This window comes from Solanum tuberosum, unplaced genomic scaffold (genome assembly GCF_000226075.1).
Source record: "Solanum tuberosum cultivar DM 1-3 516 R44 unplaced genomic scaffold, SolTub_3.0 scf00608, whole genome shotgun sequence".
In the NCBI taxonomy this organism is placed as follows: domain Eukaryota; kingdom Viridiplantae; phylum Streptophyta; class Magnoliopsida; order Solanales; family Solanaceae; genus Solanum; species Solanum tuberosum.
The window spans coordinates 86,175-107,936 of record NW_006239558.1 but is presented as its reverse complement, the minus strand read 5'-3'; the positions used below and the strand labels follow the sequence as shown (position 1 = coordinate 107,936).

The 21,762-nt window shown below is 38.4% G+C and overlaps 2 protein-coding genes across 2 annotated transcripts; both read right to left on the bottom strand.

Annotated features, from left to right (window-relative positions):
- Positions 1 to 45: 45 nt before the first annotated feature.
- LOC102579628 (DNA-directed RNA polymerase I subunit 2) lies at positions 46 to 17,706 on the bottom strand. The gene is made up of 27 exons (XM_006366436.2): positions 17,423 to 17,706; positions 17,004 to 17,086; positions 16,800 to 16,919; positions 16,419 to 16,498; positions 16,190 to 16,253; positions 15,973 to 16,043; positions 14,999 to 15,076; positions 14,874 to 14,919; positions 13,065 to 13,245; positions 12,927 to 12,979; positions 12,744 to 12,817; positions 12,519 to 12,636; positions 9,625 to 9,712; positions 8,760 to 8,875; positions 6,825 to 6,952; positions 6,651 to 6,730; positions 5,805 to 6,046; positions 5,566 to 5,730; positions 5,264 to 5,428; positions 5,094 to 5,168; positions 4,222 to 4,325; positions 4,070 to 4,145; positions 2,931 to 3,059; positions 2,716 to 2,856; positions 1,963 to 2,175; positions 1,483 to 1,725; positions 46 to 985 (listed from the first exon to the last, which is right to left on the bottom strand). The coding sequence occupies exons 1-27, from the start codon at positions 17,613 to 17,615 to the stop codon at positions 572 to 574; spliced, it is 3,540 nt and encodes a 1,179-aa protein (XP_006366498.1). The 5' UTR covers positions 17,616 to 17,706; the 3' UTR covers positions 46 to 571.
- A 1,255-nt stretch (positions 17,707 to 18,961) lies between these two features.
- On the bottom strand, positions 18,962 to 21,400 carry LOC102584388 (protein QUIRKY-like). Its single transcript, XM_006366450.1, has one exon. It carries the CDS (start codon positions 21,398 to 21,400, stop codon positions 18,962 to 18,964), a length of 2,439 nt encoding a protein of 812 aa, XP_006366512.1.
- Positions 21,401 to 21,762: the final 362 nt, after the last annotated feature.

Here is a 21,762-nt window from a genome sequence, read left to right as displayed (position 1 = left end):
TACATCAGGTTAGAAGATAGCCTTTAATTTAAATACAAGTTGCTGTATGGCCAAAATAATTTATCTCATGAAAGTGAATTAGAAGTATATACTGGGAAGAACAAAAACATTGCCTTCACTAGAGCCTCAACCATGATACCTACCATATAGCCCCCACAATGTACAAAAAGCTATAACAAATAAAGCAAAAAACACAGTTCTATATTTTAGTCTATACTTCACATGGCCATCATCATAAGGGAAGGTGTTGCACCCTCTTGAGCCAGACAGCAAACCTTTAAAACTCGGGATTCTTACTGATGAGATATCTCTATATTTTGACCCCTCCTGCATTATGAGATGAAAAGCAGCGGGTCTTGTTTGCAGCACACTTTCTTTCTTGGTAGCCCACTAGGAAACTGGCCTTCCGATGTCTAAACCAAATCACTGTTGCCAGAATCCCGTTATCTGATGCTGCAAACCCCTTTTTGGACATATTGCACATTGAGAAAGTACAGGTACAGATGAAATGGTAATCAAGCTCCCTGCTTGCTTCAAGGCAGTAGAATATTCCAACTGCCAGAAATGTGTATCAAGCTCCAGCCTCGTTACTTAGTTTGAGGGTCATCTTGATGTTCATGGCTGCCAGTTCAGCCGCTAAATATTTAAACACGTAAGGCATTGCAACAGTCTCCATTCCTTTACTTGAACGACAAGCAACACAAGTAACCTTTTTGGGTTCTCTAGCAGGTAGCTGTTTCAAAATCACTTGCACTGCTCGTTTTGGCGGCTGAATAACAGATGATGTTAGGACACTTCCACATTCAGAGCACACATCTGCAATGTGATGATCTGAGCTTGTATGGAGTCTATCATGCAGCAAATATGCTGCTCCATGAGCAAGGAGTGAATCTCGTTCCATTTCACCAAAGCGGACACCTCCACCACGCTTTCTCCCTTTGATAGGCTGCCGAGTGATATGGTCTACCTGTCCAGTAGAACGGACCTGTACAGCAATACAAGCCAAATTCAGTACCGAATTTAACCTGACAAGGAATAAGGATATATAAAGTAATACTTGGAAGTTCAATTATCGAACTGAATCTGTTTCCTTTTTGGGAGTGGGTGGGGTTAAATGGGAAAAAAGAGACCCATTAGCATGATATCTGTCAACCCCAGAGTGCGTAAGGATAAATAAAGTAATAAATGAATTATTCAAGCAGGAAAGGAAAACTAGGTAGTGGAAGCATTTCTTGATCTTGGTTTCATTTGGAAGTCAATGATGAGCACGAACATTGCGTTCTTTTCTTGTTTTAGCTTCCAATTTTCAAACTTAACAGTTCACATCAGAGTCGAGCACAGGAGATGGTTATGTAAACAGCTATTCATCAAACAGAGTCAATGTTTGCTACACTAGATGAAAACATAAATCAGCATAAATGGGTCAAAGCGGGCAGGAAGAATAGACAGGATCATTCACTCTAATATCTAGGTGATACTAACCTGAAATTTATCAGAAACCATGTGTCGCAGACGCTGATAATAAACAGGTCCAATAAATATTAGACAAGTCAGTTCTGTCCCATATACTCCACTATATAGTACTTCCGTACCATGGTGATTGAAGCCACAAACCGCTAACATGGAACCAAGGTCATCCACCAGTGAACTGGATTCCGATTCTGATTCCTTCATTGTGTTAGAGAACGGCGTTGCATCAACAAACTTCCCATGTAAAGCACCTCCCTGTTCGAAGATAGCATATATATATAAGTTCTTGTGATCATCCATGTCAAGCTAGATGAACAATATATTCCATAAGCGAGAGATATCTTCAGCATATAAAGCCATCACCCAATAAACAAATATAAACTACCACAAAAACTACTTGAATATATTATTGTCTGGAGAGCTACAATCTCGTAACCAAAATACTTTTGCTTGAAATAAATAACACCATAAGCCGCAGAAGAGAAAACAGACCTTAGCAGCAATTGACTCCAACAGCATAGCAATCGTCATCCTTGAAGGGAAAGCATGAGGATTAATAATAAGATCTGGCCTCATTCCTGTAACTGCTGAGAAGGGCATATCAACATCAGGCCATAATTGAGAGCAAACACCCTTTTGCCCATGTCGGCTGCTAAATTTATCACCAATTACAGGATTCCTGGAGCGCCTAAAACGTATATTCGCCTGCCCAGAACAAATGAAAATAAGTTGATAAATTTGAAGCTTTTTGAAGTCATGACACCAGAGTAAATTTTGTAGCGAAGAGAGGATTGTCCATCATGAACTACCAAAATTTCTGTTATTACACCGACAACAAAAAAAAAACTGATATAGTTGCAAAATTTGACAAGCACAATAAACCTACAAGTGCAGCATCAAAGGAATCATCCCATACTTTAGAAGACAGAAAAGACAGTAAATAGAACCAAAAACCCCTGAAGAACATGAATACTCAAGAAAACATCAAATTACCTTGATACAATGAAATAAAGAGAGATATTGACCAGGCAATAATACGAAGATCTTATAGCAAACAACAGAGACTTCACTGATTAGTCATCTAGGCTAAATAAAACTTGACATTGAGTTCAAGAGAAATAGAAAGCAAAAGATGAAAGAATTACACCAACTTATATATCCTAACAAAGAGGATAACAACAGCAAAGTGGATTAGAAACCCAGTAAAAGTAACAACAGAGTCAAATATATCTAGGAATTGCTCACCTTCTGCAGATGTGTTTTATTTTTCACATCGACAGCAACATAATCAACAACAACAGGCTCCGAACCCTTTAACTTCATACTAGTTGTCTGACTGGTTATTTCATTGTAAATGCTACAATATGGCTCATTGGGATTAATCCTCTGCAATCAAATGATCATGTTGGTTCAGGTGCAACTTGACTCACCAAAAAAATAGGAAAAAAATATCCTGTTACCTGTCCCACGTATGGAAGACCATCAGTATCAATCAGCTGATGAGACGACTTATCCAAATTGCTTCTTCTAAACAATCTCTGAGCACGATCAGATTTGGCGCTTTGCTCAGTCAAGTCAATGGTTTCTGTCTGCAAATCAGAAGATCATATATTGGTCAATAAAAGACGTCCACATGAAAGATCAGAAAACTCCCTCCACAAAGAGTAGTAGGATAAGCAGTTTAGCAAGGGAGGAATTAATTATAGAAGAATCCAAAAACCCAAATTAGGAAAAAGAACAGAGATAGATCTGGTTTTCATTCTCCGACCCTCCGTTAAAGAAGAGAAACAAAAAGACCATCAAGCATCAAAGTTCATGGTGTTGTGTGTGGTCTCAGAAAGAAGGTTTTGAATTGATGAGAATCATCCTTCTGAAAACTTGTGTCATAGACAAATCATTGGTACTCAAAAACTTAAAACTCCATCAATGTCGTATCAAAAGGAAAATATCATAGTTCAGTAAGATGTATTTTGTATTTGTATTTCCGGGGGGGGGGGGGGGGGGGGGGGGGGGGGGGGGGGGGGGGGGGGGGGGGGGGGGGGGGGGGGGGGGGGGGGGGGGGGGGGGGGGGGGGGGGGGGGGGGGGGGGGGGGGGGGGGGGGGGGGGGGGGGGGGGGGGGGGGGGGGGGGGGGGGGGGGGGGGGGGGGGGGGGGGGGGGGGGGGGGGGGGGGGGGGGGGGGGGGGGGGGGGGGGGGGGGGGGGGGGGGGGGGGGGGGGGGGGGGGGGGGGGGGGGGGGGGGGGGGGGGGGGGGGGGGGGGGGGGGGGGGGGGGGGGGGGGGGGGGGGGGGGGGGGGGGGGGGGGGGGGGGGGGGGGGGGGGGGGGGGGGGGGGGGGGGGGGGGGGGGGGGGGGGGGGGGGGGGGGGGGGGGGGGGGGGGGGGGGGGGGGGGGGGGGGGGGGGGGGGGGGGGGGGGGGGGGGGGGGGGGGGGGGGGGGGGGGGGGGGGGGGGGGGGGGGGGGGGGGGGGGGGGGGGGGGGGGGGGGGGGGGGGGGGGGGGGGGGGGGGGGGGGGGGGGGGGGGGGGGGGGGGGGGGGATAGGTTGAACAAAAAAATTGTTTCTGTATCAAACCAAAGTTCAAAAAGATGTCAAATATTACCTGGTATATATGCCCATGACACATACCACGATCTACAGATGATTTATTTAAGACCATAGCGTCCTCCATGTCATATCTGCATAACATGAAGGTATGTATTTTATGTTTCCGCTGACAGAAAAAAAAAACAAGGCATGGTACAGAACTCTTACCCTGAATAAGCCAAAACTGCCACAATTGCATTTGTTCCTAATGGATAGTCATCAACACAGTACTTCTCATAAGCTTTTGTGCGTACAATTGGGGTTTGAGGAGTCTGAAAGATCCAATATCCCAAAAAAAAAAAAAAAGGATCAGACAGGAGAAAATAATATCTCAAAAGCAAGAAAATTATCAACATAAGTTCTTAAGTCTGAACAATTACAGCTGTTACAAGGAAATGACATAAAAAAAAATGTGAACCAGTAGCATCTGAACCTAGTATACCCACAGGTAATCCAACAACAGCAAAAACAACACCATAAAGAATGTTTTATTGAATATGTTAAACATGCTCTGACTGGTAGTCTCATAAAACTATCCTATTCGAAGATGATCCACCTTACCCACTGTCCCAAAGAATCTTTCAGCTGAATGCTTGCTTGCTACGCATTTTCACAAGATAAAAATAAATAATACCAAGATGCATAACACATAAAAAAAATCAGGTCACTGTAGCAAACATCCTTGGTCACTGAAACAGCAAGAACATGAGCATCAATTTTAAATATAACATAATACATAGCATAGCTACAACACCATAATCCATTCATGCTTTCATTATTTCCTCTATTCACTGTAAACTGCTGTATGGAAACAGTATGTTGCAATCCCTTTAACTAATCCCATACATCTCTTGCCTTTCTGCCTCAACATCCCTTCCACAAGAAAAACTACACAAAAGTGCTGGCCCAAGCACCGAATTCTCAATATAAATCAACAACGCACTTCAAAAACTCTTTTAAAATAGGATGCCATTGAACTCAACTTGGGGGCTGGCAACAACTAACTCATGAACGCATCGAATTGCAAATAATAACCAGACCTGAAGGTGATATAACTTTTGATCAGCACGACAATTTAATGCTTGTGAGGAGAAACCCATTGTTTGTTTACCCATCTGCACAATAGATGAAACATGAGATACAATAATGTATTGAGCCTCAGCAGTCCATATAACATTATCCACAGATCATTTCAAAGTTAACTCAATACCTGACACTGATACATATTACGTGGACTCTGATTATGATCAGACCAAGGTGTAAGATTGCCAACAACACTCAAAATATTAGTTGGATGAATTTCTCGATGTGTGGCAGGGAATAAGGTTTTCCTTCCTCCATCTCCACCATCCGGGCAGCTTATCTCCATATACACCTGCACATTACAAATACACAACCTAGCAATCATTATATTGGAGGTTCTCATTAGTAAAAAAGCTCATCAAGTCCATGTTTGTTGATAAAAGAAGATGAAAATTTATAAAAGGAAAAATCAAGAAATGCAGAACCCACCTGTTCAAAGGGTCCAACGAGTTCAAGATCATTGCCCTCTTCAGCAGGTGCAGAGATGTTTCTTACAGGACGAACAAACCTAGAAGGAGATGTGAACAGATATAGACCTGGATATGCTCCATTCATGCTCAAAGGGATGTATCCAACCTCCAAATCAACTGGAATCTACAGTGCAGTAGGTGCATAATAAGTCGCTAAGCAAAAGATCTTTGGCTAAAAGAAGTCGATCAGAAACAAACCGATGATGTTGATGACAATTTCAGTCTCCGCAAGTGGGTAACAGCTTTTTCAATTAAATCCGATGGTATATAGCCCGCAATACGACCATCCAGTAGGACAGACAGCAATTCAGGAGGACCACCTTGCACAAGCTTTGGTGATGGTGGTGTCATTCCAATTGCAATCAGCACATTCAATATGGACATCCGCATTTTGAAGAAGTCTTTAACATTCCCCTTTGAATCATAGTATGAGGTTATGCCTGGTGACAGAATGATTGTATTGAAGTGAAGGGAGCTAATATTGTACTGTGTATTATAAATGAAGTGAACAAAACTAATCAACGGCAATAGGATTAGGACTTACAACCATAAATATGAATGCATTTAGTGCAAAAATTCAATATTTGACTAATAAATAACAAAGACACAATGTGAACCACAACTAGAACAGGACCTCACATTTCCTGTGTGATATGAGTTGTTTAATCAGTGATGTGAATATGATGCAGGGAGTTAGAGATATGTGCAGCAAATAATAGGCTATTGGAGCAATGTATGTAGCAATATATAAACGTTTGTGATATAAATGTTAACTTCACCCCTGAAAGTACCAGTTTGTATGACTCTTGCCAAAAAATGGTGACTGGATTTCACCTCTGGCAGAATCAATATGATGGGGAGAAAATTTATTGTGAACGCAGAACATAAGGAACACTGTCAATTCTCAAACTGGCCAAGAATAAAAATGTTCCTTGGACAATGGGAGCAAAAGCGACATTCCATAACAGAAAAAGGATAAGGAAAATACACAAATTTAGGTTGGTGTATACAACTGATATTATAGAGAGAAAAAAAGTAACTTACGGCAAGATGCAGTCATATGATTAAGCAACCCACATGGCTCCCCATCAGGTGTGTGAACAGGACAAAGGAAACCCCAAGATCTGAAAAATGGTGGACCAGGAAAATATGAATGGAAACTCAAGTGATTTTTCATGAAAATAAAGCAATTGGCTCACAGATAAAAAGACAACATACTCAGGTAACAACTTCCGCACACTTGTAGTACGAAGACCAGCAAATGAGGCACCTCGATGAACCGCACGAAAATGTGAAAGAAAACGGAGGAAATTTAACTTTTCTGCCTGGACAGTCATTCCAGCTCTCTAACCAAAAAACAACCAAGTCAAGATACTCATGAGTAGATGATTGCAAAGGTCCACTTTCCATAAAATAATGTAAATAAGTCTAATATCAGAGAAGCCAAAATTAACCTCCATTCTGTACGAGCTGTGCTATCTTCTGCAACAAGAATTATCTTTTTCATACAACTTTTTTCGTAACAACCATCATTAATTACGACAATTCACTTCCTCTAAAATGGGAAGAACCTGCTAGAGGTACTAGCAGAAGCAATTGAAAATGGAGTTAAATTTCTCTTACAGTTAATCAGATTATCCAACACAAAGCTGCTATCCATCTATGTATTTCATGTAGTCACTCACTTTTATACTCACTACCTCCACAAGGTATGTGTAGGTCTGCGTACACTCTAACCTCCTCGAATCTCACTTGCGGAATTACACTGGATATGTTGTTGTTGTACCCACCTTTACACTCCCCCACCCCCCACCCCATAAAAAAAAGAGAACCTACTCGATGTTTCACAAACACCTGCAAGTTGTTGCTTCTTATTCTATCCAATGCCAATAACCCTCGAGGAAAGAAGAGAATCCTATCAAACCCCTCTGTTGTCAATCATTTGAACTACAACATGAATAACAGATTCACAGAGAGGGCCTTCATCTCAGTCTAACTATGAGCTATGGACAAGAAATTGAGGTGCAGGGATTCCTCTTGAATAGCTCCACGTGCGGAAGTTGCATTACGAACCGATATTGATTCACTGCCAAAAGTTTAACCCTGAATCGCACATTCACAGCGAATCTGTTTGCACACTTATACTAATTATTATTTTGGTGCAATTAGAATACAGTTCTTTTTAAGTGAAAAAAAAGACGCTCAATAATAAACCCTGTTATTTATCATGAAGGGAAAAGACAATTTTGCCACTGATATGAAAGATAAAACCCCTACTCTCATAAGCTGTTGGGTAAAGATTTACAAAGACACATAGAAAACCACTAGAAATCAAATATCTTTAAGCACACATTCTTCTTGCTCGCTATGGTACTCCAATCTACCTTTCATTTTCATAACCGAGAAATCCCGGAGTGTTAATGGTGCACGGTCGAAACTCCGTGGATAATGAGCCCGCCCTCTACCCTTCTCCACTTAAATACAAGGATTTTGTTTGTGGCATGGTTCAAACTCATCGCCTAATCAGCTGTGCTCTTGCCACTGACCAGAGTCCTGGAGGAAATGGTACTCCAAGCTACTTGGTGCAGAGCTTCTTCAATAATGCACTTGAGTATTATTTTTTGTCAAGTATTTCCATCCAACACTGTATGTATGTTAACTTTGGGGCAGAAGAAGACAGAATTTTCAGACGTAATTCAATTGAATTTTTTTCCATTTTCTGTCAGTTTAGTTTGGCTTTTTCTTCCCTTTTTTAAAAAAAAACTGATAATAGTAATTAGCTTTTCCCTCCTTGAGAACCTTCTTCCTATTATTAACTGTTCAATTTCTGTTAGTATTCTTGTATGCTGTCTTTTTTATTTAATTTGATAGGCCTACCCTCCTATATGACATCCTATGGTGGTTATCAGATGAAATAGAGAATGCTAATTTAGTTTTCCTTTCATAAGATAAAGAAGTTTGAAATTTGCCATACAAAGAACAAGAAAAAGACTGGAACGAAGACACATCTGTTGCAATGTAAATTTCCTAGTTACTGGGATTCACAGTTGTTTTTCAATAAAGAATTATTGGTGCTTGTCTGTTACCTTGTCAAAAGAAAAAAAAAAAAAAAGAGTTAGTGGTGCTTCACATAAAAGCTGCACAACTAAATACCTGCTGCAAATCAAGACCTGATTGTGTAGCCAATCTCCCAGTCTTCAACATGCTCTCAATAGCCAAGCCAATCTGTTTGGGAGCATTTTTTTCAATAGCCTTCTTGACGTCTGTCACTGCAATATGCCATAAAAGCAGATGAAGTCTACTCAAAATTCTAACCAAGTTCTAGAATCCAATATGCCCGGATTTGATCTATGTAAAAACTGAGATGATTAAAAGAAAAAGAAAATGAAAGCCCAAATCTTCTGAACTTTAGTACGTCTATCAGCACCATTAAACTAACAGAAAAGCATGTAAACTTGGAGCTTCTTAGAGCCTGCTTGGATTGTCTTATTTTAACTTTTAAGCCAAAATAACTTTTAAGCACTTTTGGAGTGTTCGGATAAAATTAAAGAAGTGCTTATAAGCACTTGGTTTTAAGCTAAAATGATTAAAATAAGACAAGCCATAAGTTAGAATTTCTAACTTATGACTTCTGGCTTACTTGTGGCTTATAAGTCAAAAGCCAATCCAAACAGGCTCTTGGTAAATCTCTTATGCCCCTGTGACTCTAACTAGCAAACAGATAAGACGAGCAAAATTTTTAACAGATTGTAAAACTAGGAGTCAACAAAAAAAAAAAAGGACAAAGGAAGATTTTCCTGAGAGATGAAATTAAAAAATGAAGAGGATAACTGAAAATCTCACTACCAGAAACGAATTGGTTTGGAACAGAACATTAATTACTTCTTACTAGTGTGACCACACCCAGTCAAATGTTGTGGGTGGCGCCCACACCATACAATGGTGTAGCATAGCCACGAACAGCTATCTATGAAAGTGGTACAAACTAAGATAGATGAAATAGGTTGATTGAACATACAGCTACTTAGCTCAAACTTCTTTTTTTCACCATCAGTTTCTTCCTGAAGTGACCGTTGTAATTTAAGCAGCCAATCTTGTAGCTTTTCCTGTAGATGTGTTAGAGAACGTCAAGACAAAACAGTGCAAAAACCAAGCAGATAGCAATCTCATATGGATAACACAGACCTTCTAATTCATTAATGGTGTGGAGCTGTAAAGGCTGCTTGATAACAAAACTAAACATATAAAATTGAATATATCAGGTGAGAAAGACATTAGACGTGTTTGATAACAGAATTAGAAGGTCGCTTAATATATTTATTTTTTTTTAAATCCAAGTAAAATATTTTATTGACAATAACAAGTCATATGGCTCTATACAAGAGGTACACCAAAAAGGAGAGATCTACAAAATGTGGTTCTCTCCCGAAGACACTCAATTCTCTATGCAAACAGGAACTATATGGGTGCACCAAAAGAAAATATCGGAGACTACTCCTCAATTAATCAAAGCTCATCTCCACCCCTTCAAAAGCTCACATACTTCTCTTTCCAAATGATCTAAATTAAAAAAAGCAAGAGTAACATCCCAAGCTTTGTGCCTCTTCTCCTAGCTCCACTCTTCCATCTAAACATTAACTCCAACACGGATTTTGGCATAGTCCAAGAAACTCCAAACCAACTAAATATATCCCACCATAACCTCGAGGCTATTTTGCAGTGCAATAGCATATGATCCATGTCCTCACCTACCTCCTTACACAAGATACACCAGCTTTGGCAATCAGCCTTTCTCTCTTCCTAATATTCTTCGCCGTCAGCATCACCCCTCTATTCCACGTGAAGCACACCTTCCTCGGCACCTTAGGTATCAAGACTGATTCATATGGGAAACTATCCTCTGCCCTAACCAGACGCTTCTCATAGAAGGACTGACAGAGAATACTTTGTTATTTCCCAACTTAAAGCATCGAGTCTGTCAATTGGTTGGCATTGTATGTGAAGTAAAGTAAGAAATCTCTAAATCTCGATCACCTCCCAATCCTGGAAATTGCTCATGAACCTCAGATCCCAAAAAGTTTCATCCCCTTGTGTCCCCTAGCTTGCTGAACAGACAATTCCTATTGGCAAGAAGCTCTAGACAATACCAGGAACTCATCCTTGACCATTTTATCCCCCAAAAACTAACTCTATTCTCAACCCCAACTTTCAAAGCAATGTTTTCATTACAATGTTATCATCCCTTCATTATATTCCTCCACACACCATAGACGAAAGGCATAGTAATCACATTGGTTCTCCATCCCCCTCCATTACTCTAAATTTGTACACCATCAACCCTCTCCATAAAGCTTCTCCCTCCACTCCAAATCTCCACACAATCATTTACCTAAATCTTTTAACCTTCACGCTTTTAACCCCAAGCCCTCCACACTGTTTAGGAGCTGTCCCAGTTTCCCAATGAACAGGGTGGAATTTCTTTGCCCTGTCCATCGCATGCCAAAGAAAGCTTCTTTGCAACCTTTCCAGCTTCCCTAATAACAATGGTAGGTGAATTGAATAGGGACATGCAATATGTAGGAATACTCAATAAAGAGGCCTTCCGTCTCTTGAAAAATATTGCATTCTTCTGTTTGAGGTAGCCTCTCTGTGATTCTGCACTTAACAAACACTTTCTTCCTCGCTTTACGAATTATAACATAAAATCAACTAGAATTAATCTGAAACTGGTCAACTACTACATGGTATATATCACAACTCATATAAATTATAAACTCAAATTCAAAAAACAACATATTGAAAGATTCAGGTGACAACTATTTTAGACTATTTTATAGATATATTTTAACATACACAATCAGATTAACATATTCATACTTAAATAACATTACTTTTTGAGCATATAAGAACTTGAACAAGTTAAGACATTTTCATAAGCTTCTGCAACTGATTTCATAAATGTCCAGCGAATGTAACAATCAATCCTCATCCTCATGTTTTTCTGATAAAAGCGAATGAATAGTGGAAATAAAAGCACCAAGAAAGTGGAATGAAAGAAGAAGCAAAGTAAAAATCAAAGTAGAAAGTGTGAAAGGATCAAAAAATTAATCAAGTGGAAATTTAAGAAGTTCATGAACTGTACCAATTTTCAGATCCCCTTCTTTATAAATAAGATACAAGAAGCATTAAAATTGAGACTCACGAACAGAATTTGGTATCTTCTTTCCTATCTTCAAACTAGACCATGATGTAATGCAGTCCTGTAAGTAGAGGCATGACCCAATATGTGCCAAACAGGAATAGAATATTCGCAATAAGTCTCTTGCTAATTAAGAATGCAATAGAAGATCCTTAAAGTACTCTGTTAATCAGGTGAAGATTACTAAGGAAGAGACGTCTAACTGTATAGCTCCAAGGAGCTCAAAAGTTATAAGTACCCATCCATTTCTTTGATATTCCCATGTAACACCGAAGTGCAAACGGTTACTACAGAACCTAATACAGTTGAGAGTGGCCAATTGTCCTTAAAAACATCACCCGTTCTTTTTTGCCTTGTGAAACCAAAAGAAAACATTCATTCATATCATGTACTGCAACCATAAGAAGTCAGAGACAACTTTAGCACTTGGATGATGCCTAACACTCCACTTAAAAAACGTACTCTATACTGGACTGCGATGGGCTTGAATAGAGCATGATTGATACAGATGGTTCATAAAGCAATAGCCAACTAGGTGTAGTTGATTGATTGAATGATCACTTAACTCTCCACTTAATTGATCCGGGATATAAGGTTCTTTTAGCACAAAGAAGAATGACAATACACATTTCTATGAGGCACTTACTATATAAGCATTACATTCAATGTCACATAAAAATTATTCCTTAAAAAGGTAATTTTAAAGTTTGGACCTTCAGATATATGGTAATTAAGTGACCCGGCAGCAAAACTTCTTGATTTTGCAGAGAGTCTGGATTGTCTAGGACAGAAGTCTGATCTATCAGAGAGAAAAGCTTCTGCAACATAAAGCTAAATAAAGCAGGAGTATCAATATATCAATAGCCAAAACATACAACTGTAGATGGAAGAGTTACCATAAAATCACAAGACAATTTGCCAGAGAAAAAAATACTAACATAAGTAGATTAAATTTATCATGATTGTTATCCAGATGGACAAATATGTAGTCTCTAAGCACAGCATCGGCAACCTGTCAAGTGAGAGAGAGGATGTGATGTAAGGGTATTATCTCTAGACAAAGATGTCTGTTCTGACTACTAGAACTAAATCATGTCAAGTACAACCAAGATAACACTTACAGTTTTGTAACTATCATTTTGCATTCCAATCACAACAGGTTGGAAATGCTCCCCTGAAAAGTGGAAGATTGATCATATGCAGTTGACAGTCATGTGATAAGATCACAGTTAACCATGATAGTAAATAAAAACAAGTACCAATATGTCGCAGGCACTGTGCTCGGGTGAAAAGAGATAGGGCCTGAACTTCATCCAGGATAATTTTTGCTCTTTCACCGACAAGTTGGGTGCCGACAGATCCCTTTACACGGTCACATTCCTCATTGTAGCAACATGTTAAATTGACGTATATCTCGTGATCAGTGGTGTCAACAAGGGCCTGGGGACAGATAAAATGCAGTAAGAAATCTAGCAGAATGAACAAGCATAGCTGGATCAAATTACTATGCAAACCAAATGCGGATTTCGAAGGAAAAACTTGTGTTAAAACCACATGCGATGCAGTAAGATCAACCCTGGGGACAGATAAATGCAGTAAGAAATCTTTTATTACTGTTTTTCTTATCCTCAATCTATATATAATTACTTCTCTTTACCCGAGAATACTCTGGTTCGGCAAACCTGATTTATTCCCATCTCAAAAGGAACACGCTTTCAAGACTATGCATGATGCTTTATATCCACAGAACCGCAAATGCACATAGGAGAGCTAACACAATAGACAGGCTGAAAGTGGGGGAGGTAATAAAGTAGGATCCAGAAGAGATCAAAAAGGAAATAGTGGCCTTTATGAGAACCTATATGAGGAAACAGAGGTGCGGAGACCCCAAACAAAGTTAGGATATCATCACCTGGGACCTGGTTGAAGCAATTCAGAACTTCCATGAAGACACTTTGAAAAGTGTCTGAATGCAACCTTTGTAGCTTTGATCCAAAAGAAGGTGGGTGCTGAGGAATTAAAAGACTCCAACCCATTAGCCATATTGAGGGCGTACAGGATCATTGCAAAGCTTCTAGCAGAAAACTCAAGATGGTGATACATAGGCCTAGTGGATAGACAGCAGATGGCATTTATTAAGGGAAGGCAGATCATGGATGTTGTTTTGATAGCCAATTAATGCATAGAGGCCAAACAGAGGAGCTAGAAGCGAGGAATTGCATGCAAGTTGGATATACAGAAAGCTTATGACTTTCTTACCCAGATTCCGGAAAGAACGGGTTTTGGGGATAGATGGATGAAGCACTGTATTGGCACTGTTAAGTTCTCTTTACTTGTCAATAGAGAACCTATTGGATTCTTCTCTTCTCAAAGAGGCCTGAGGCAAGGGGACCCTCTCTCCCCCCTTTTATTCATCTTAGCAAAGGAAGGGATGAGCAACCTAATTAATACAGCAAGGGGAAAGGGGTGGATCAAAGGGTTCCAAGCAGGAGAATTATGTAATATGGAGATAACTCATCTACAATATGAAGATGATACATTGGTGTTCTGTGAAGCATAGGCAGAACAAATCCCGATACTGAGGATTATTTTTGTCATTTTTGAAGCCGTCTCTGATCTCCACATAAAGTGGGGGAAAAGCCTTATCTCGTCAACAATGTGCTTGTTAGAAAGCTTGGCCTGCAAACTAGGTGGAAAGGTTGGGGAGCTTCCAGCTACTTATCTAGGCATGCATTTGGGAGCTAAAAGCAAATCCAAAGGCATATGGAATGGGGTCCTGGAGAAATGTGAAAACAGAATCACCAACTGGCAGAGCCTTGTTTGTATTTCCTATGCCAGCCAGTTTATCTCGAACATGATCACCAGAATGTCAGATCATACTCGGCAAATTGCCATGAACAAAAATTCAACATTACTAGATACTTCTCCATTACTTGAAAGGATAATTATAAATGTAATGCTTAGCTTTTTAATGTAAAATTTGATTGCAAGTTTCACATATTGCAATAAATCAAAACATTCTAGTCTCTCGAAGACAAATCTAACAAGACTAGAGAATGCCAGTTTACCTTTAATATGATACCAACGGGGAGCAAGTATTCCCTTCCTTGTATCCTGCAAGCAGATAGCAAGAAGCATGTCTCAGACATCATACAAGAAGACAGTTCAATCATGCTAAGTTTTAGTTCCTCACCAGAATCCAAGTCTTGCACTTCCATTGTTTAGATAATACAATTTAAGTGAGACTGCAGATTGATCTTCCCTTACACATCTGAAGTCCAAATAGATGGATTAGTATTGCCCCAAAACACATGTGAGCCCCACAAATAAAGAACTGAAGCAGTATCATATAATAGACGGGAAAAACATTTTGACATTTATTGCATCCTAATTTATTTTTGCTGACTAAATAAGCCAAAGGTTCTTCTTGTATAGCAGATAGCAAAGAAGTATCAGAAAGCATCAACCTTATCCAAAACTCTCTCCTCCCTTGAGTCAGAAAAATCAATATGGTCAATCAGGCAACCTTAAATCAGCTTTAGTAATTTTCACTGATATATAAAAGATTTGAAGTGTACTGATTGTTTATTGGTAAAATATACAACTCCTAGACAAACTTTTCCTTGGATCACAATAAATGTAAAACATTGTTTTGTACTTTTTTGTCCTTTAGATGAATTATTTTAGGCAGTCTCAAGATCAAAACAATTACTGTAGATGTAATCTTTAAGTAGTTACCATTGGAACCCTATCAGAAGAGGAAAGATTAGCAATTCAACCAACCCTATCAGCATGACGGAATAGGATCTCACCTCTTCATTCTCCCACCCCTTCCTTCAGCCTTCACAGTTATTTTACTTGATGTTTTAAAAAGCTAGAAAGTGTTATCTGTTTTCAGATGTCTTACTGGCGTTAATCATAGCACATTGCTTGCTTTCTTTTTTATGATATTTTTCAGCACGAGGATCTCTAAAAAAAATTCTAGTACACAATGTTCTTGAGAATACCCTTATTCAGAGACGATATTTATTTCGGCAGACATGTAAGACACAGTCTTCAGGAACTATCACAAGCAAGATAGCATCTCTTCATAAACAAGCACCAAAGCAGAACCAAACGCAACTTGCTACATGAACAACTCATCAAGTAAGAGTGTGGAGAAAGAACCTTATAACAACAGCTTTATCAGAATATCCTTCTCGCCTATCACGAAATGAATTCCGTGCCATACTCGTTGGCTATAATAAAATGTTAAATGAAACCAATGAATCACATGAAAAGAATATTCCAGTGGAGTAAAACATAATATAGAGAAACAAGTGTAAATGATAGAAGTGTCAAAACTTTGTCATAGATGGAGAACAAATAAGCAAGGAAGACTCACATAGTTTCGCTTTGGCAAAATTATAAGACGAATAACTCTCTCAAGCCCTTTAAGAATGAAATATCTGTGAACACACCCAACAAATATTTCTGAGTTACAAAAATATGACAGATTCTTCACAAGTTCTAGAATTCCTAATGGAAAAAGGCAGGACACCCAAAACTAGCAGAGAAAAGGAGCTGAATAGAGTTGGGATAAAGAGATTGATCATTAGAATTTCAGCTCTCACCCGCCCATTTCTGATGGCTCTTCCTTGTAAGCAATTAACTTTCTGGAGTCATCAGCACCTCTCAAGTGACATAGCTTTGACTAAAAGAAGAAAAATGAACAAATAAGGTCATACAAGCATTAACAATAGTACTGTCATTAAAAAGGAAAAAAAGGAGGCAACACATTTTGTATTGGTGGTTCTACGATTAAGAGCTTACTTTTTAAACATCTGTGACTTATAGAAGTTGGCTTAAAACACATGTAATGATCAGAATCACTTTTAAGGGGTGCATCATCGGATTTGTTTTTTGTAACTATCCCATCATGTCTATTTTCTTTTTCTCAACTTGCAACATTTTCAGCAGAAATTAGCTGAAACTTGGGGAAATATAAAACTCACCTTCAACATGATAGGGAACTGTCCAAAATTAAATTTCTCCCGGATTACAGCTCCATCACCATACTGGAAACAGATATCCACCAAAAACTTTCCTGTATATGAAAGTTTAGCTTGTCTACACTGTTTCACACACGCAATATACCATAGATTAGCTGCAGGTCTGTATATCCACTAACAGAACTACACATGAACATAAATTTGTACCTCAAAAGGATATAAAGCATCATGCATGGTCTTGGAAGCGCGTTCTTTTTGAGGTGGAAATAATTCAGGTTTGCCGAACCAGAGTATTCTCAGGTTAAGAAAAATTATTAAATAGATGATGGAACTTAATATTGAAGATAAGACAAAAAAAACACTTAATAAGAGAAGCATCCACAGCATTCCTATACTAATTAAAAACACAGCTAAGGCAACCTCAAACGTGTGCAATGATGACGTTCCACAAACAGAGTAAAAATCAACTCATAGCAGCAACAAAATAGTCAGAAATTCAATAAATATGCATACCTAAAAATCGAATCTTTAATGAAGAATTGAATTTTCAGTTTTGTTCAGGAAAAATAAAAAGGAACTAGCAACGGATTAACACAAGCAAGAATAAAACCCCAAGAAAAGGATATTTCTTAGCTTGAGGGAGGAAAAGGAATCAACAATTTCAATAGGCTTGATATTCAAGAGCATGGTTTCAAGTCCATTATCGACCATATAATCAAAAGATTCAATATGATGACTGAATAGCTCTTTCAAAGCTGAGTAATCTTTCTCTGCCACCAAATGAGGCCGTGACATAGCCTTTGGCTTTTCTTCTTCCATCTTCTTGCTGCTGTGTATGAAACAATTACTGAGACAGCTAGGGTTTAGGGTTTAAGAAAAAAATACTACACAAGACAAGAGTTTTAGAAACGACTCGCCTTTTATAAGCAAATTAATAAATGGCTGCCCCGTACTATATAAAGTATTTTTGTTTCGCCAATATGCTATATTTAATATTTTTTATAATTTACGATTTGTTAAGAAAATAATTTCTTCTTATAACTCTTTGCGTAGACAAACATTCTCTCCATTTAAAAAAAAAAACAAATTTAAAGGATTATCGATATATTAGACATAAATTTTGCAAATTATAAAAGAAAATTGTAGCTTGAGGCATGTTAAGGATAAAATATTTGACTGAAAAAGATGTTTTTGCATGATTTAACAAGTTATTTTTCTAATATAAATTAGAAGCACATAAACTAACAAAAAATAATAAATAATATAAAACCCAAGAAAAACATGAGAAGAGGAAGAAAGTTACTCACTGTTTTCTATTTTTTGTTTTTCACTCACAGTTTTACCAACGGGGAAAAAAAAGAATTAAAGAATAGTAGTACTAATTATTATAATGGTGATAAAGACAATTTTATTCTACAAAATTGAATTTTTGAATGTTGGCACTTAGTTATATTGTGACAAAAAATAAGAGCAAATGAAATGCTGCTATTAAAACTAATAAATACTATATATTTAATTCTTTTGATCAAATAATTAGCAAATATAGTTCTTATATCTTTTTCAGCTATAACACTAATATTTTTTCATCAAGGATTACCCAAAAAAAACAGAAAAATAGAAACCACAATTTCCCTTTTGATGGCTTATTAGTTACTTCCTTTAATATAATGAATCCTCTAAATTAAAGAAACTATAGCAATTCTATGCTCTCCCAGCTTGTCCCTATTGTTCTATGAGCACTTTCAATGCAGAAAAAACAAACATTAAAAGGTTGAAATACTAAAACAGTCGCTCTACCATCTCGAGGTAGTTAGTGATACGATTTGCATATTCTACCATTTTCAAACCTCACTAGTGAGATTTCACTGGTTATATTGATGTTGCAGAAGTCTTAGACAAAATGCATGGAAAAAGAATTATATTAGTAAAAGATTGACTCAAACAGTCCATTCACTAATGAACAGAATGTAAATGCTCCCACAATCTGACCTAAACAACAAAAAATAAACCAATTAAATAAAGGGAAGTAGCTTTCAAAGTCCAACACCAAATTCAGCCCGATGCACTAAAGCTCCCACGGGTCCAGTGAAAGGGCCAAACCACGAGGATTTATTGTACGCAGCCTTATCCAACACCAAATTCAGCATGGCTACAAATTCATATCCTCACAACAAGCTGTCTGTTTTTGCAGGCAGTCTTCTGAAGAAACTTAAGGGCACAGAAGGGAGTTTCTCTCTGAATTTTGGATGCCTCATTGTATAGAATCCCATAAGACTCACTAAAACTGTAAAAGGAGTGACATATAACACTACTGATGCAACCAAACAGAAGATAAGAAATAGAGCAGTAGCTCTTGGATCTCTCCAAGTTAACAAGTTATAGAATCTTTCCCCTTGATTAGCTAAATCCCCTGCAACAGCTTGCATTCTTGATCCAATGCTTCTTAATCTGTCATACCTCATTCTCACAGCATCATTGTTTCGAGACGTTGGGAAAGTGTCAAACTCCTCATCCAATTCATCCCAAGGTACTCTTTCAGCTTGTGACAACTTGATGTCCATATGTGGTGGCTTTCTAGGCCTCATTCTGTAGTTCCATGTACCAATGAAGAAAACAACGACGAACATGCTGCTTAAGATCAGCCTCGGGAAGCACACGAATAGGAAGAATATGATGTGCACTAGCACAGTTGTGAAAGGGTTCTTCCAAGTGCAAATCCCATTGAACCATTTGCAAATTGCAATTAGGCCTGTTAGGATCCCAGCTATTCTAACATAGTTGGCTTTGCATCTTCTTATGCTCCACGTGTTTGAGCCCACATCAAGCATGTACTCCACCAATTCTCTTCTCAATGGTGGCTCTGCACGACTTAGCCTCGTGGCAACAATTTGTGTAGCCTGGTGCCTTAGGTTATCGATCTGGTAATAAGTCAGCGGATGAAGGTAATGAAGAGTTGGTAATAAGGGTTGAGAGTACATAGCCAACATGTTGAATAAAGATGAACAAGAAAATCTCACAGCCAGTTGAATTTCACCCATCTTCTTCACCCCTGCTGGTGTCAACACTATGAGAGGATATGAATGAGTGTAAACTCTATTAGTCTCAAGTGTGGAGAGTCTAATCCTTACCTTCCCAATTTTTGAATCCTTGGCTTTGTCATTTTTATCTTCACCTTGCAAATGACAATTATCAAACACTCCTATCGTGATCACGGTGCAAGGATCAAACACCTCCCAAGTGTATTGTTCATTCCAATTGGGATTGAAACTGTTGATAATTGTTCTTGTCCTAATCCATTTCTGACCATATTTCGCCACACAATAAGGATCTGTTATTCCGCGGCCATCTCTGTTCTTCATTGGTGATAAACCTTGAGCATTCAAGATTCCAAGTTCTAAAACCCCAATACTTGGTTTCCACAACTCCTTGGATGTTGCCTTGAGATCACTACTATAATGTGTTAATTCATCAAGAACATGATATCCACCATCAAAAGATAACCTCAAATGAACCTTGCTGTTTAGTTTAGAAACTTTGCTGTTGCCACCCTCAGACACAACCTCCTTCTCAAGACCATACCACTTACTAATTGGAGTACTAAAATCAACCCTTTTTTCTACATCTTGTAAAGATATGACACACTTCCCCAGCAATTCATCCTTGTTTGGTGCCACCTTATCTTCCACACTCAAAACCAACTGATCCTCAAAAGGTTCTGCAACTACAAACATCAAATCTTCATTCCATGATGGGCAAACATTCTTACTCAAAGAATTCTTAGTCCTTAAAACCACATTTCCTAGTGTAATCCTCGCGTAAATCTCCGGTTGCAGCCTGTTCTTGTTGCCTATCTGCAATTCTTGAGCTTCTATCACATTAACTCTCAGATACCAAAGTCTAGGTGATAAATAAACCTTAGATTTTATATTCGCAACACCGTCACCATTCACTGCTGTGGCATCTAGATGTAAAGCTTCTTGAAATGCCTCATCAGCTTGTGTCCCTATCCAAACAGCCAACATCAACTCTCCTTTCACTTTTTCCCCTTTCCTATTCTCCATCCAGTACCATTGAGGTGCCAAAGGACTATCTGGAGGTACCCTTTTCGGAACCTCATTGATCTCAAAATTTACTTTTCCAATCAAAGCATCATCACTATCACCAATTCTTGATTTATCCTTCAAGCAAACTTCAAGAACTCTTGATTGAATCCGGTCCTTCAACACGACAAACACTTGGCTCCACTCAGGACTAGACTTGTGTTCAAAGTGAAAAGTTAGACCCTTTAAATTCCCAAGTTGCACTTCAACAAAAGGATGAGGATTGCTATTGCCATCTTTTTTAAAAGGTATGTCCTTTGCCTTGACTACCCTTACATATAAGTAATGCATTTGCTCAACAAGATCAAATGCTGTGCCAAGTCTGTCATTTGCAGTAACTCTTCCACCACCAAGAGTTGGTTTTGTCTCCTTTAGATTAAAATCCTCATTTTCTAATGGATATGAATTATGGTTTTGATTTAGATATTGGTTTTTGTTCTGGTTTTGGTTTGCATTTTGGTTTTTACTTGGATTTTGGTTTTGGTTTTTCTTTTGGTTAGACATAGTATAGCAAGAACAAAGCTTGAGCTTATGAAGGTATTTTCAAGAAGGTAATGATCAAGTTTATTTGAAAAGTTTTAACAAGTTCATACAAATAGGGATGGACTCCTAAGATTTTGGTAACTGATAATTGAGTTTTAAAGTTTGAATTAGTGAGGCTAATGAAACGTTTGCCCAAAAAATAAATTAATAAATAATAATGAACTTAGATTAAAATAATATAGAATTTAGATTAAAAGAAAAAAATATGTCTAGTCTTTGTATTAGATGATATTTTAGAATTTTGACTTAATCTACTCAAATCATCATATTGGTAAATAAATTTTTAATGTAATATCTTATTAATTTGAATTAATCTCATGACC

Bases quoted from the DNA above. Each gene is read 5' to 3' on its own strand.
- LOC102584388 (XM_006366450.1), bottom strand. From the start codon at position 21,400: ATGTCTAACCAAAAGAAAAACCAAAACCAAAATCCAAGTAAAAACCAA.
- LOC102579628 (XM_006366436.2), bottom strand. From the start codon at position 17,615: ATGGAAGAAGAAAAGCCAAAGGCTATGTCACGGCCTCATTTGGTGGCA. The intron at 5,169-5,263 runs GTATTGAGTTAA...TCTATTGTGCAG, and splicing joins GTAATATGTATCAGTGTCAG to ATGGGTAAACAAACAATGGG. The intron at 986-1,482 runs GTTAGTATCACC...ATTGCTGTACAG, and splicing joins TGGTTTCTGATAAATTTCAG to GTCCGTTCTACTGGACAGGT.